The 14,456-nt window shown below is 42.8% G+C and overlaps 1 protein-coding gene across 1 annotated transcript in view; it reads right to left on the bottom strand.

Annotated features, from left to right (window-relative positions):
* Positions 1 to 5,504: 5,504 nt before the first annotated feature.
* Positions 5,505 to 14,456, bottom strand: part of LOC138651415 (carcinoembryonic antigen-related cell adhesion molecule 1-like) — a 36,165-nt gene continuing 27,213 nt past the window's right edge. The window contains exons 6-8 of the mRNA XM_069741597.1: positions 10,840 to 10,938; positions 9,154 to 9,233; positions 5,505 to 6,909 (exon numbers count right to left, since the gene is read on the bottom strand). Of these exons, the coding sequence (XP_069597698.1) occupies positions 6,850 to 6,909; positions 9,154 to 9,233; positions 10,840 to 10,938 (239 nt within the window). The 3' untranslated portion in view covers positions 5,505 to 6,849. The remainder of the gene's footprint in view (positions 6,910 to 9,153; positions 9,234 to 10,839; positions 10,939 to 14,456) is intronic.

Here is a 14,456-nt window from a genome sequence, read left to right as displayed (position 1 = left end):
GTCTTTAGTTGTAGTGGGGACTGACTAGTGCATCCCTTCCACTCCCTAACCAGGGCCTATCACTAGGGTCAGGCAGGGATTAGGTTCCTGCTCGGCTATAGGTGCAGAACCTACATAGGGATGGTTAGGGCAGACAGGGTGAGTTTAGATCTGCCTAAGGGTCTCCACTCCCCACTTCACTAGTGTTTGGGCTCTGCCCTCCCTCTCCCTTTTGTTGTGCACTTACTTATCCTTCACCTAGCGTGACAGCAGGAATCCCTCATGTGTGTGTGTGCTGTGTATTGCAGACATAATTGCAGCAATTCTCCCCCCACTGGCTCAGAAACAAATGAAAATTAGAGATGAAAGGCTGGAAAGATGGATTTTAGCTGTGTTTCTGAGTAGATGGGGATTTCAACTTAGATGATATCCTGGTATTCTCATCTGACAAACAAGATCACATGATGCACGTTTCATGTTTCAACACACAGTATGATGCCCCCACTCTACTCATACACAATATGATGCCCCCACACTCCCCATGCACATTATGAAGCCCCCACACTCCCCCATACACAGTATGATGCCCCCACACTCTCCTATACACAGTATGATGCCCCCACACTCCCCCATACACAGTATGATGCCCCCACACTCTCCCATACACAGTATGATGCCCCCACACTCCCCCATACACAGTATGATGTCCACACTCCCCCATACACAGTATGATGCCCCCACACTCCCCCATACACAGTATGATGCCCCCACACTCCCCATACACAGTATGATGCCCCCACACTCCCCCATACACAGTATGATGTCCACACTCCCCCATACACAGTATGATGCCCCCACACTCTCCCATACACAGTATGATGCCCCCACACTCTCCCATACACAGTATGATGCCCCCGCACTCCCCCATACACAGTATGATGTCCACACTCCCCATACACAGTATGATGCCCCCACACTCCCCCATACACAGTATGATGCCCCCACACTCCCCCATACACAGTATGATGCCCCCACACTCCCCCATACAGTATGACGCCCCCATACTTCCCATACACTGTATGATGTCCACACTCCCCATACACACTATGATGCCCCCTCACTCCTCATACAGTATGATGCCCCTACACTCCCCATACAATGAATGATGACCCCACTCTCCCCATACACAGTATGATGCCCCCACACTCCCCCATACACAGTATGATGCCCCCACACTCCCCCATACAGTATGATGCCCCCATACTTCCCATACACAGTGTGATGTCCACACTCCCCCATACACAGTATGATGCCCCCACACTCCCCCATACACAGTATGATGCCCCCACACTCCCCCATACAGTATGACGCCCCCATACTTCCCATACACTGTATGATGTCCACACTCCCCATACACACTATGATGCCCCCTCACTCCTCATACAGTATGATGCCCCCTCACTCCTCATACAGTATGATGCCCCTACACTCCCCATACAATGTATGATGACCCCACTCTCCCCATACACAGTATGACGTTCCCACTATTTCACTCAGAGCGTTCAATGCCTGCTACAGAGTATGATTCCCCTCACACAGTATGATGCCCCTACACATTACAATGCCCCTACTGTATGATTCCCCACACAGTGTTTTGCCTCCCACAGTGCCCAAACCTGTATATTGACCCAACATTGCCCTCTGCAGTCTGCATGCAGTCTTAAAAATTGCAAACATTACTAATACGTGAAAAATAAAGCACATAGTGACACTGATGTATAACAGTGCCCAATGATAAAGATGCAGCACTTGTTTCACTACGAGCTCAGCAACATTTGGTGTCATTGACAAGCATTAACAATAGTGTCACCTACTGGCACGATTTGAGTAGAGCACCATCAGAGGCAAAAAGTGCAAATTTAAAGGGAACCCGTCAATAGATTCAATTGATTCATGCTGCCCAAACCACAAGAAGCTTGAAGCAGTGTCTGTGTGAACGATTGCAGCCAGTTATGGTTTTCTCTGAATCACTCCAAAATTTCCGGAAAAAAAAAAACAAGGTTTGAAAAGTCGTCTATTCCAGTTGATTGACAGGTCTCTCCAATATGTGTACATTGGGAAAATGTTCTTTAACCCCTGATTTCTTGTTTTTTTAAATATTGCACCAAACCCTCCATTGGGATGTCAATATTTTGTAAATTCACCAACATTACGAGAACTTGTCTACGGTTAGATTTGCAGAGAAATCAGCAACAGAATAAGTCATTTTATCACTCGGGATTTAACTAAGCAGTTATCAACTGGTGATATCAATAAAGCGGCTCTGATCGGTAACTGCTGTGCACATAAAGGGGCAGCGCTGGTCTAATCCAATCGGATGAAATCGATGCACGAGATCTTCCTCTTTGACTTTAGGGGCCACGGAGGGTCGTGGGATCCGGCACTGCTCCTCTTATGACCCCCACATAGTAATAATACCCATTTAAAAAGCAATAACCCCCTTTGTTACCTCTCAACTGTAAAAAAAATTCCATCTAGAAAATAATAATGCTCCTTTTGAAAGTTAAAATTTTCCAATGACCCCGTTATAAAATAATAATGTTCCAAGAGTGAGGGCCATTATGTGTCCCCCAGAATGTGCAGAGAAGCATACCGAACCACTGATCGACGATATCCGATATTTTTTGGTTATCGGCCGATCCAATCCGATAACGATACTTCTGGATATCGGAAGGTATCGCTCAACACTAAACAACACTGATATTGACGCCATATGCTGACCGGTCCGGAAGAACATATAAGAGATTACAGCACAGTACAACATAGTAGTATAGATAGCGACTCACAGAGGACGTTCTTTCTGATGGAGCTCTGTTCATGTTTCCCGTTATTTCCATCTGGCCCAGACCGACATGACAACTTCTCCGGGCAAGACTCATCTGCTGAGATTACCACAAAGGCACATTTCACTTCTCATGTTTCCAACACCGTCCTCATCCTGCTGATGGCCAATGCTTCTCAATTTTACTGCTCCTGCTGTTTAGCACAAAAAACAGTGCTCCATTTAGTACCCCACAGAATAATGCCAACCACTGTGCCCCTTACATCGTAATAATGCCTCTTTTGTGTCCTCTAGATGATAAAATTGCCAGGTAGAAACTATTAATGTCCTGTGCAAATGCCTTTGAAAACAATGTTCACATTTTGCCCCTTTGATGGCCACAATACTTTGAGTGCCCCATAGCAATAATGCTGCTTAAGTGCCCACTTAACATTTAATATTGTCATCTGAATCCCCCAATGAACAGCTCCTCTATACACAGTATGGTGCACCCACCGCTCACCGATACACAGTATAATGGGCCCACAGTTCCCTTATACAGAGTATGATGTCCCCACAGCTCCACTATCCACAGTATATTGGGCCCGCAGCTCACATGCATTAGCCCCTTAACTGTTTAACAGCCCCACATTAGCCACCAAACTGTATAATGGCCCCTGCATTAGAACCCAAATTGTATATCTGGCTTCATATTAGACCTCCAACTGTATAATGGCCCCCACATTAGATTGTGTCTTCCTGCACTACCGCATGGCATAGCGTGCTGATACAGTTGAGGGTAGCGTAGCTCCAGATGAGACCCTCAGATGGCAGGGCCTATGTTAATCGTGCCCTTTGCCCCCTCTAGTAGCTATGCTGCTGGTTCCTACAATACAAGTTATAAGTGTCCACTAATAAAAAATGTCTGAATACCCCCTACAAGTTATAATGTCCCCTAAATGCTTCATAAAAAAGTAATACTATCCTTAAGTTCTTATATATCAAGTAATAATGTAGCAAGTGCTCCTTAACAAGTACCACCCAAAAGTAATAATACTCGAGCCCTAAGTGCCTCTTAAAAACCAATGCCCCATAAATCCCCACTTAACGAACAGAGCCCCAAGTGGCCAATTAGCAGGTAAAATTGCCCCGCAGATGCCCCCCCCCAAAAAGTATTAATGACTCTAGTGCCCTCAAAATCTAATCATGGCACAAGTACTCCCAAAAAGTAACAATGCCTCCTGAGTGACCCACTAACAGTAATGATGTCCTGAGTCCACCCTTTCCAAAAAGTAATTGAGTAGCCCGCCAGGGCCGTGGGGTACCCGGTACCGGGTCCGGTGGTGTTCACAGGGTGATGTCACGGTGGCGACCCAGTCCGTGACCCTGGGTGCCCATGTAAAAGGGAATAGTCTTTAAAGGGAATAAAGTTTATGTTCGTGAGGCCACCTGTGGTATTCGGTCAGAGGGGACCGACGCTGCTTTAAGGGGTCCTCTGGGGTGATGTTAAGGCAGCTAGATGGTATACCTTCCCACAGGTGAAGTGTATCCCCAGGGCTTCCCAGTGTGTAGATGGTGGATGGTGAGAGGCGCAGAGAAGAACGAGGACACAGGGTTGCCGTCTCTTTACCTTGTTTGCTGAAGACTTCAGGCAGTCACAGTCCAGGGCACCAGATCACGGAACAGGCAGGGTCCGGCCGGCTTGGAAGCGAATCCAGAGTCCCCTTTACCAAGTGGAGTTAAAAGCCTTCCTCTAGCGCGGTGGTGTTGTAGTCCCTTACTGCCTACAGCTTCAGATAAGGTCCGCACAGATGTTCTCTCTCTGTCCCTGGTATAGGATATGACAATACCCATATGACTGGTGACTTGAGCCTGTTTATAGGGACTCTAGCATGCCCCGGGCTCTAAAGGTGTCACCATGTCTTCAGGTGTGTGTGTGGGGACAGGTAACTTGCAATTCAGCTGCCCTGCCATTTTCTGCTGTAAGTCGTAGAGTCCTTACAACCTCGGTGGTCCAGCTACCGGTTATCTGCACTTCAGAGGGAGGCAGCCTGATCTTAGCTGGTCTCCCCTGATGTTACTCTCCCGTGCTTCGCTCTCCTGCACGCTCACTGAACAATGTTCTGCTTTCTGCATGTCTCTTCCTCCAGGGGCTGCAGTACTTCAAACTACAGGCCCCTTCAGACCTTCCGACACTCTATGTCAGTCTGCTCTTTTCTGTGTCTCTCACTTTCTTAACTGAAACTGAAACTGAACTTTTTCCCTCCAGATCAGGATGTATTTAAAGGGGAGTTCACCTTAAACAGGTTTAGAGCTCCCCTTTCTGGTCTGGAGTGTGAACATGTTGTATGCATTGTGGTTACCTGATAAAAGATCTCCTTCATCGCTTCCAAACGTAATCCCCGTGAGGAAAGCAATGCTACTGTGACGACCAGGACCCTGGGGGGTCACATAATCATGACCCAAATGCCTTTAGAACACAATACAGCATTAAATGCAATAAAAAAGTAATAGTGGCCACAGTGGCTGTTAAAAATGGTTAATGCCCAAGAAAAAAAAATCCTGACCTAGATTCCAAAAATCCAACCAGCTGAGTTCTTTTCTACACCGTGAAAGCGTAGGCGGAGCGATGAGGTCATGTCTAGGACACTTACATTCTGTATGTGCTTCTGCTCTTCTAGAGGCCACAGGGTGCTTTACATCTACGGTCTACAAGGAATTTATTGTTCTATATATATTTATGAAGTGTACGCAGAATCACAAACAGGAAAAGGTTCCAAAAACTTATACAAATTGGTAACCATATACCGGTAATATAAAAAGACATAACAGAAACCAGCACCCCTAGCAATATTTTGAAAAAGCATTGTGGGACACAAAGGGGTTGTTCCTTCGACTCCAATGTTTCACGTATGGAGAGCAAAAAAAAGAGAAACTTGCACATACAAAAAAATAGAACAGAGCAGAAGGAGCAGAGAGAAAGGAAAATTACATCAAAAAGGGGTTAGGGCATAGATTAGACCAAGGATAGGTAACACACTGGGGAATTAGGAAAACAAAGACTTCCGCCAAGAGAAAGACCACTCAGGACAAGTTTTGAAGAATATTACAATAATTATTGAAATTGTCAAAAGAGTCATAATAAAGTGAAGACGCCAAGTTCTCCATGCACATAAGTTCATCAGTCGTGGAGCCCCATTGCACATATATATTTTTTTCTAAGCAGGGGAATACGTGCCTGGGTAGCCATCACCAGTAAACGGAGACAGGACCACCTATATGTTGAGATAATATTCTCATGGTGATAAAGGAGGAAGAGAACTGGATCCAGATCCATTGACATCAGATATTACGGTACTCATTCCACATTTTCTCAAAAGGTTATCGGGCATCACATTCCCAATATGTCTACCAATAGTTGGCATAACAGCAAAGATGAGACCTCTTTACCAACAGAAGAGTCCTTTATATCCAGTTTCTCGGAAGGATTTATGGGTTAGAATGAGTATATGGTGCTTTTGTTCAGAGATGAGCGTCATCCTCAAGATCTGCCTCGTAAGCAGGATCATGGAATGGGTTGGTCTCGGGGGCCTTGAAGAAGGGAGTAAATCACTTTCATAGAATTGTATCAGTAGCTATTTAGAATCAGTCCAGACGATTAGATCATTTACGTAGTGGTCGATGGTCAAAGGTTTGATGGAGCAGCTGGATGTCAAGAGGTCCCTTTCCGGTTTGACCATCAAAAGTTGCCAAAGTGCGCTACCATTTTATTGCCCATGGTTGTTCCGATGTGTTGTAGATATGTTTTGACAATAAAATGAGGGTTAACTTAGTGGAGAGCAACAATATATATTTTACTGGTTAACATGGTGCCAAAGTTTTTACTTTCAAGCATTAAAAAAATATTTCTGTTGCAACAGAGGAAAAATGATTTCAGTGTCACAACGCAAATGTTAGTCTTACACAACAGCAGAGATCAAATTAAAATGATGCATAAAAAATAATGGAAAAAAAATACTGTATAAATGTGTAATTACTACCAACCACCATCAATTCTTCCGGCCTGCCAGAACATTGCAGTATAAAGATTCTTCTGGATATTCCATTTGCTGGATAAAAAGAAAAGCACAATCATTTAGTTCTAACCAAGGGGCCACAGGACCTGCTACAAAGAGAACTGTCAATCAAAAGGACTTTATGACTTTTTGTCAGGGCAGAAATTAAAGAGGACGTGTCACTTGCCATAAATATGTAATGGTTTTGCCCAATGTATAAATTGTTCTCCAATATACGGCATTTATTTTTTTGTTCCGTGCCTCTCTGTAGGAGGTATCTGTTTACGTTACAGCTTATGCATTAAGCCCAGTCAATAAACTTGATAAGGGGTATTCCTCCCTTCACATTTAAGGCAACCTATCAGGCGATTCATGCTGCCCAAATCTTTGGGAACGCGAATCACAGCTAGGGATGAGCGGACCCGAGGATGTTCGGGTTCATTGGGTTTGACCAAATTTTAGTCCAAAGTTCGGTTCGGGTACCAGAACTCTACACAAGGTTGAGCCAGAACCCAAATTCCACAGAAGTCAATGTGGACTCAAACTTTGGTGCTGTAAAATGGTAGTAGTAAGGGAAGGGAGCTGCCCAAGAAGCAGAGTCTCTCTCTCTCTCTCTCAACACTAAAACGGACAGTACAGACACAGAGGACTAATAACTGCATAAAGTGTATGAGAACATGATGCAAGGAACCTGATTATGGTTTAAGTTTTTTGAATGGGCCACACAGGGATAGTTAGGATAATGCGTTGAGGCGGTAGGCCAGTCCGAACAAATGAGTTTTTAGGGCACACTTAAAACTGTGGGGATTAATCGTATTAACCTGGGTAGTGCATTCCAAAGAATCGGCGCAGCATGTGAAAAGTCTTGGAGACGGGAGTGGGAAGTTCTGATTATTGACGATGTTAACCTCAGGTCATTAGCAGAATGGAGAGCACGGGTAGGGTGGTAGACTGAGACCAGAGAGGAGATGTAGGGTGGTGCTGAGCCATGGAGTGCTTTGTGGATGAGGGTAGTAGTTTTGTACTGGATTCTGGAGTGGATGGGTAACCAGTGTAATGACTGGCACAGGGTAGAGGCATCGGTGTAACGATTGGTGAGGAATGTGGTGTGGAAATACATGCCACAACTAATATTGTAGCAATTTCTCGGATGGGTTTTTTCTGTTTTCGCAGCTTAAGGATGGCTTGTCTCACCTGCATGGAGAGCTCCTTTGACCGCATGTTTACTTCACAGCAAAACCTTCCAAACGCAAGCACCACACCTCAAATCAACTCCAGGCCTTTTATCTGCTTAATTGAGAATGACATAACGAAGGGATTGCTCACACCTGTCCATGAAATAGCCTTGGAGTCAATTGTCCAATTACTTTTGGTCCTTTTAAAAACAGGGTGGCACATGTTAAGGAGCTGAAACTCCTAAACCCTTCATCCAATTTTAATGTGGATACCCTCAAATGAAAGATGAAAGTCTGAACTTCAACTGCATCTGAATTGTTTTGTTTAAAATTCATTGTGGTAATGTCTATAACCAAAATTAGAAAAATGTTGCCTCTGTCCAAATATATATGGACCTAACTGTATTCTCTGAATTGCCGGAGTGATTCACAAAGTAATAATCGTGCAACCAGATGATAAGTCATGGTGGTCAATGTTTGGGCAATATAAAGCCTCTAACAGGATTTCTTCCCCCAACTATCCATATGTCCATGTAGGTCTTTCAAAGACAAGTCCAGCAATACCTTTACCTGGCCAATCTGTTTCTCCGTTACTGAGATATCAGGGTTTGAATTAATATGTAAATGAAGCTTAGATCTGAAACCTCTGTCACTCCAGCTCTATTCTCCATCCAGAGCTGCCTTAACCTGATAGACTGACAGCCTTTTTGCTGTGTGACTTAAGGCAAAGGAGCTTTCAGTCAAGGAGGAGGAGGTGACACTGGGGAATAGAGCTGGAGTGACAGAGGCTTCAGATCTACCATAGCTTTTCAGCCTCATTTGCATAAAATTTCAACAACTGATTTCTCAGTAATGGTGGTACGGATTGGCCACGTAAAGGTATTGCTCGACTTGTCTGTGAAAGAGCTACATGCCTATATATATAGTTTTGTGGGTGAAATCTTCCTTGAAGGAGATTCTCTAGTGGTTAGACCCTACGGAAGCTGGTGGGCTGCAGAGACTCCAAGGAATTTACCCCTTTCCCCCCCCCCCCATTATATACAAGGCCGATCTGGCAATGTTGTGGGATTATAGAGGTCTACCATACTTGTACTATTCATCTGGAAAATCTTACTTATCTTACCTTTGCTCCTGGTGCAGTGTTTTCATAGATGTGCGATGGCGGCGCATTACGTTTTTCATGAACTAATGCTTTAGGCTTCACTGGGAAAAGGTCACAAAAAAGAATGAGATTGAATACACGTATAGAACGAGAACCCACTTTATTTATCATGGCTTTTCCCGTGGGCGGCACGGTGGCTTAGTGTGGGCGGCACGGTGGCGCAGTGTTTAGCACTACAGCCTTGCAGCGCTGGGGTCCTGGGTTCAAATCCCACCAAGGACAACATCTGCAAAGAGTTTGTATGTTCTCTCCTTGTTTGCGTGGGTTTCCTCCGGGCACTCCGGTTTCCTCCCACATTCCAAAGACATACTGATAGGGAATTTAGATTGTGAGCCCCATCGGGGACAGTGATGATAATGTGTGCAAAAATGTAAAGCGCTGCGGAATATATACACGCTATATATATATATGCGCTATATAAAAAATAAAGATTATTATTATTATTATTATTAAGCTTTCATAAGCTTATTATGCTTATTATTATTTTATTATTATTTTATTATTTTCTTCGTTAAAATACATTTCATTTTTTTAAATCAATTTATACATTTTATACATTTTATACATTTATACATTTATACATTTATAATTTAGCCTTTTATTAGCCTATTATTATTATTATTATTATAGATAAGTCAGTAGATACATGATACAATACACATAAGTGTATTGTATCATGCATCTATTGACTTATCTATAATAATAATATTATTTTTTATTTAATTTGTTTCTGGAATATATTTGTATTTAAAGGGAAGATATCAAAAGATGAGGGTTTTTTTTTAAATCGATTTTTTACTTTAAATTTACTTTTTATTTATGTTTTGTTTTTCTTTTTTCTTATATTACAATTTTTATTAAAAACAAACAAAAAAAAATTTCACACTTGTCACTGTGGCTTTTTTTTTTTAGATTCTCAGACTCTTACTTCAACCACATAAATTAGCCACAATGGTCAAACCCTGCCAACCCCAACTTTTGTATTAACCCTGCTGCTGTCTTCGGTCTGGGGAGACCGATTTTGAACTTTGGTATTTTTTGGGGTGTTCAAGATGCGGTTCTGAAACTTGTGATTGATTGACTTAAATGAAGATGGGTCGGTCGGCCACGGGTTTCAGAGCCGCATCGTGAATATTTTAAAGAATATTGAAGATCAAGGTCGGTCGTTTTTGACCGAAGACAACAGCCGAGTTAAAGATGTTATGAGCATGTGCAAACGTCATTGTGAAGGGGTAGGACCGGGGTCGGCTGTGACATCGCTTATTGTGATTGGTTGATCTTGTGTTATAAAGGTGATAAAAAAAAAAAAAACTTCTGTAAACTCTTCCTGAAAGGACAGGAAGTTAGAGTCTAAAAAAAAGCCCCAGTGGCTGATGTAAAAATTGCAAGATTATTAATGTTTTTTTTTTAAATAAAGATTTGAAAAAAAAACATTGTCAAAATTAAAAAAAAAATACAAGGAACACAAAAACTTTATTTAGACATGTTCTGTGCCGCAGCTGCATGTGTGTTGGGTTCTCCATGCACGTGCTGTGACTCTTACACATCTGCGGCACAGGACAGCACCAACTAATCTTCTATTAGCAAATTAAAGAATATAATCATGAAGAGACATAAAAAAAAAACTTTAAAAAAAAAATCACAAACCTTTTTTCCTCTTCAGGATGAAGTATGTAACGACACCGATGGTGATAACTGCGATAAGTATGCCAATTACAATTCCAGCTATCGCATCAACATTCAGTTCTGTGGACAAATCCCCCCAAACATATGTATTATTTAATAATTTTTTTTAGCGATATGGCAATATTAGTTTTTTTTTGCCCTGGCAACAAGAGCAAACTCGATACAGAGACATTTCCTTATTACTGCAGCTCATTTATCAACTTTGCTTTGCTGTGTAGACTGGGACAGGGTCAGCAGAGGACAGAGGATTTAATGCTCAGTTCTACTGCAATTCAAGAGGCAGGAGTGGAAGCTATTCTCTATCATTTTTCGATTAATTGAACGCCCATTCATTTCAGCTGATATAAAGCTCCTACCTAAAGTTTGTACAGATAATACAGGGAATTCACACTGAATCTGTCCCTCTCGGTGCTACAATGCCGAACGTGAGGTCATTATTGTCCAGGACGCTGTTGCCTTCACTAGCTCTCATGTATCAGCATAGCTTCATTTCTGTGCTACTTTCTCCTTCTACAGCCCATAAGGAACCTACCATAACTGTAGAAAAAAAAAGATGTGGACTGCAGAACCATAAACAACCCCTGGCACAAATTATGGAATCACCGGCCATGGAGGATTGTTTAATTTTGTAGAAAAAAAGCCGATCACAGACATGGCACAAAACTAAAGTCATTTCAAATGGCAACTTTCTGGCTTTAAGAAACACTAAAAGAAATCAAGAACAAAAATGTGGTAGTCAGCAATGGTTACTTTTTGTAACCAAGCATAGGGTAAAAATTATGGAATCACTCAATTCTGAGGGAAAAATTATGGAATCACCCTGCAAATTTTCATACCCAAAAATAACACCAGCATCAAATTACGTAGATCTGCTCATTAGTCTGCATCTAAAAAGGAGTGATCGCACCTTGGAGAGCTGCTGCACCAAGTGGACTGACATGAATCACGGCTCCAACACGAGAGATGTCAATTGAAACAAAGGAGAGGATTATCAAACTCTTAAAAGAGGGTAAATCATCACGCAATGTTGCAAAAGATGTTGGTTGTTCACAGTCAGCTGTGTCTAAAATCTGGACCAAATACAAACAACATGGGAAGGTTGTTAAAGGCAAACATACTGGTAGACCAAGGAAGACATCAAAGCGTCAAGACCGGAAACATAAAGCAATATGTCTCCAAAACAGGAAATGCACAACAAAACAACTGAGGAATGAATGGGTGGAAACTGGAGTCAACGTCTGTGACCGAACTGTAAGAAACCGCCTAAAGGAAATGGGATTTACATACAGAAAAGCTAAATGAAAGCCATCATTAACACCTAAACAGAAAAAAACAAGGTTACAATGGGCTAAGGAGAAGCAATCGTGGACTGTGGATGACTGGATTAAAGTCCTATTCAGTGATGAGTCGCGAATCTGCATTGGGCAAGGTGATGATGCTGGAACTTTTGATTGGTGCCGTCCCAATGAGATTTATGAAGATGACTACCTGAAGAGAACTTGCAAATTTCCACAGTCATTGATGATATGGGGCTGCATGTCAGGTAAAGGCACTGGGGAGATGGCTGTCATTACATCTACTATATAATTGTTTAAGGGTCACTTCCGTCTTTCTGTCTGTCTTTCTGTCTGTCATGGAAATCCCAAGTCGCTGATTGGTCACGGCCAGCTGGCCGCGACCAATCAGCGATGGGCACAGTCCGGCCGCGAAATGGCCGCTCCCTACTCCCCTGCACTCAGTACCTCCTCCATACTCCCCCCAGTCAGCGCCCACCGCCCACATAGTGTTGTAGCAGTCCGTTAAACCGATTGCGTTACACGGTGGCATAACGCGGTGTAACACAGTCTGTTAACGTTGCTATTAACCCTGTGTGACAAACGTTTTACTATTGATGCTGCCTATGCAGCATTAATAGTAAAAAAATCTAATGTTAAAAATAATAACAAATTAAAAAATCGTGCTATTCTCACCTTCCGGCGCCTTTCCCGTTCCTCGCGATGCTCCGGGCCATGCATTGCAATCTTGCGAGATGATGACGTAGCGCTCTGGCGAGACCGCTACGTCATCATCTCGCGAGACCGCAATGCATTCTTGGGATCGGAGCGTCGCGAGGAGCATCGCTAAACGCCTTGCCTCATCACTAAACGCCTTGCCCGGATCCGGGGACCGCCGGAGGGTGAGTATATAACTATTTTTTATTTAATATTTTCTATTTTAACAGTGATATGGTGCCCACACTGCTATATAGTACTTGGGCTGTGTTATATACTGTGTGACTGCTATATACTACGTGGGCAGTGTTATATACTACGTGACAGTGTTATATACTGCGTGGGCAGTGTTATATACTGCGTGGGCAGTGTTATATACTACATGGGCAGTGTTATATACTGCGTGGACTGTGTTATATACTACATGGGCAGTGTTATATACTGCGTGTGCTGTGTTATATACTACGTGCCTGTGTTATATACTACGTGGGCTGTGTTATATACTATGTGGGCTGTGTTATATATTACGTGGGCTGTGCTATATATTACGTGGGCTGTGTTATATACTACGCAGCTGTGCTATATCCTACGTGTTATATACTAAGTGGCTGCTATATACTAAGTGGCTGCTATATACTACATGGCTATGCTATATACTACGTGGCTGTGCTATATACTATGTGGCTGCACTATATACTACGTGACTGTCTGTGTTACGTGGGCGGTGTTATATACTGTGTGGGCTGTGCTATATACTGCGTGGGCTGTTATATACTACGTGGCTGTGCTATATACTACGTGGTGCCTATATACTACATGGCTGTGTTATATACTATGTGGCTGCTATATATTACATGGGCTGTGTTGTATACTACGTGGCTGTGTTATATACTACGTGGCTGCTATGTGCTATGTGGCTGTGCTATATACTATGTGGCTGTGGTATATACTACTTGGCTGTGCTATATACTACGTGGGCTGTGTTATATACTACATGGCTGTGCCATATACTATGTGGGCTGTGTTATATACTATGTGGCTGATATATACTACGTGGCTCCTATATACTACGTGGTTGTGCTATATACTATGTGGCTGTGCTATATACTATGTGGCTGTGCTATATACTACGTGGGCTGTGTTATATACTATGTGGCTGTGCTATATACTACGTGGGCTGTGTTATATACTAAGTGGGCTGTGTTATATACTACGTGGCTGCTATATACTATGAGGTTCCTATATACTACGTGGCTGTGCTATATACTACGTGGCTGATATATACTACGTGGCTCCTATATACTACGTGGCTGTGCTATATACTATGTGGCTGTGCTATATACTACGTGGCTGTGCTATATACTACGTGGGCTGAGTTATATACTATGTGGCTGTGCTATATACTACATGGGCTGTGTTATATACTACGTGGCTGCTATATACTATGAGGCTCCTATATACTATGTGGCTGTGCAATATACTACGTGGCTGTCTGTGTTACGTGGGCTGTGCTATATACTATGTGGCTGCTATATACATTCATACATACATATTCTAGAATACCCGATGCGTTAGAATTGGGCCACC

This window comes from Ranitomeya imitator, chromosome 10 (genome assembly GCF_032444005.1).
Source record: "Ranitomeya imitator isolate aRanImi1 chromosome 10, aRanImi1.pri, whole genome shotgun sequence".
Classification (NCBI taxonomy): Eukaryota; Metazoa; Chordata; class Amphibia; order Anura; family Dendrobatidae; genus Ranitomeya; species Ranitomeya imitator.
This window is presented reverse-complemented; position numbering and strand designations above follow the sequence as displayed.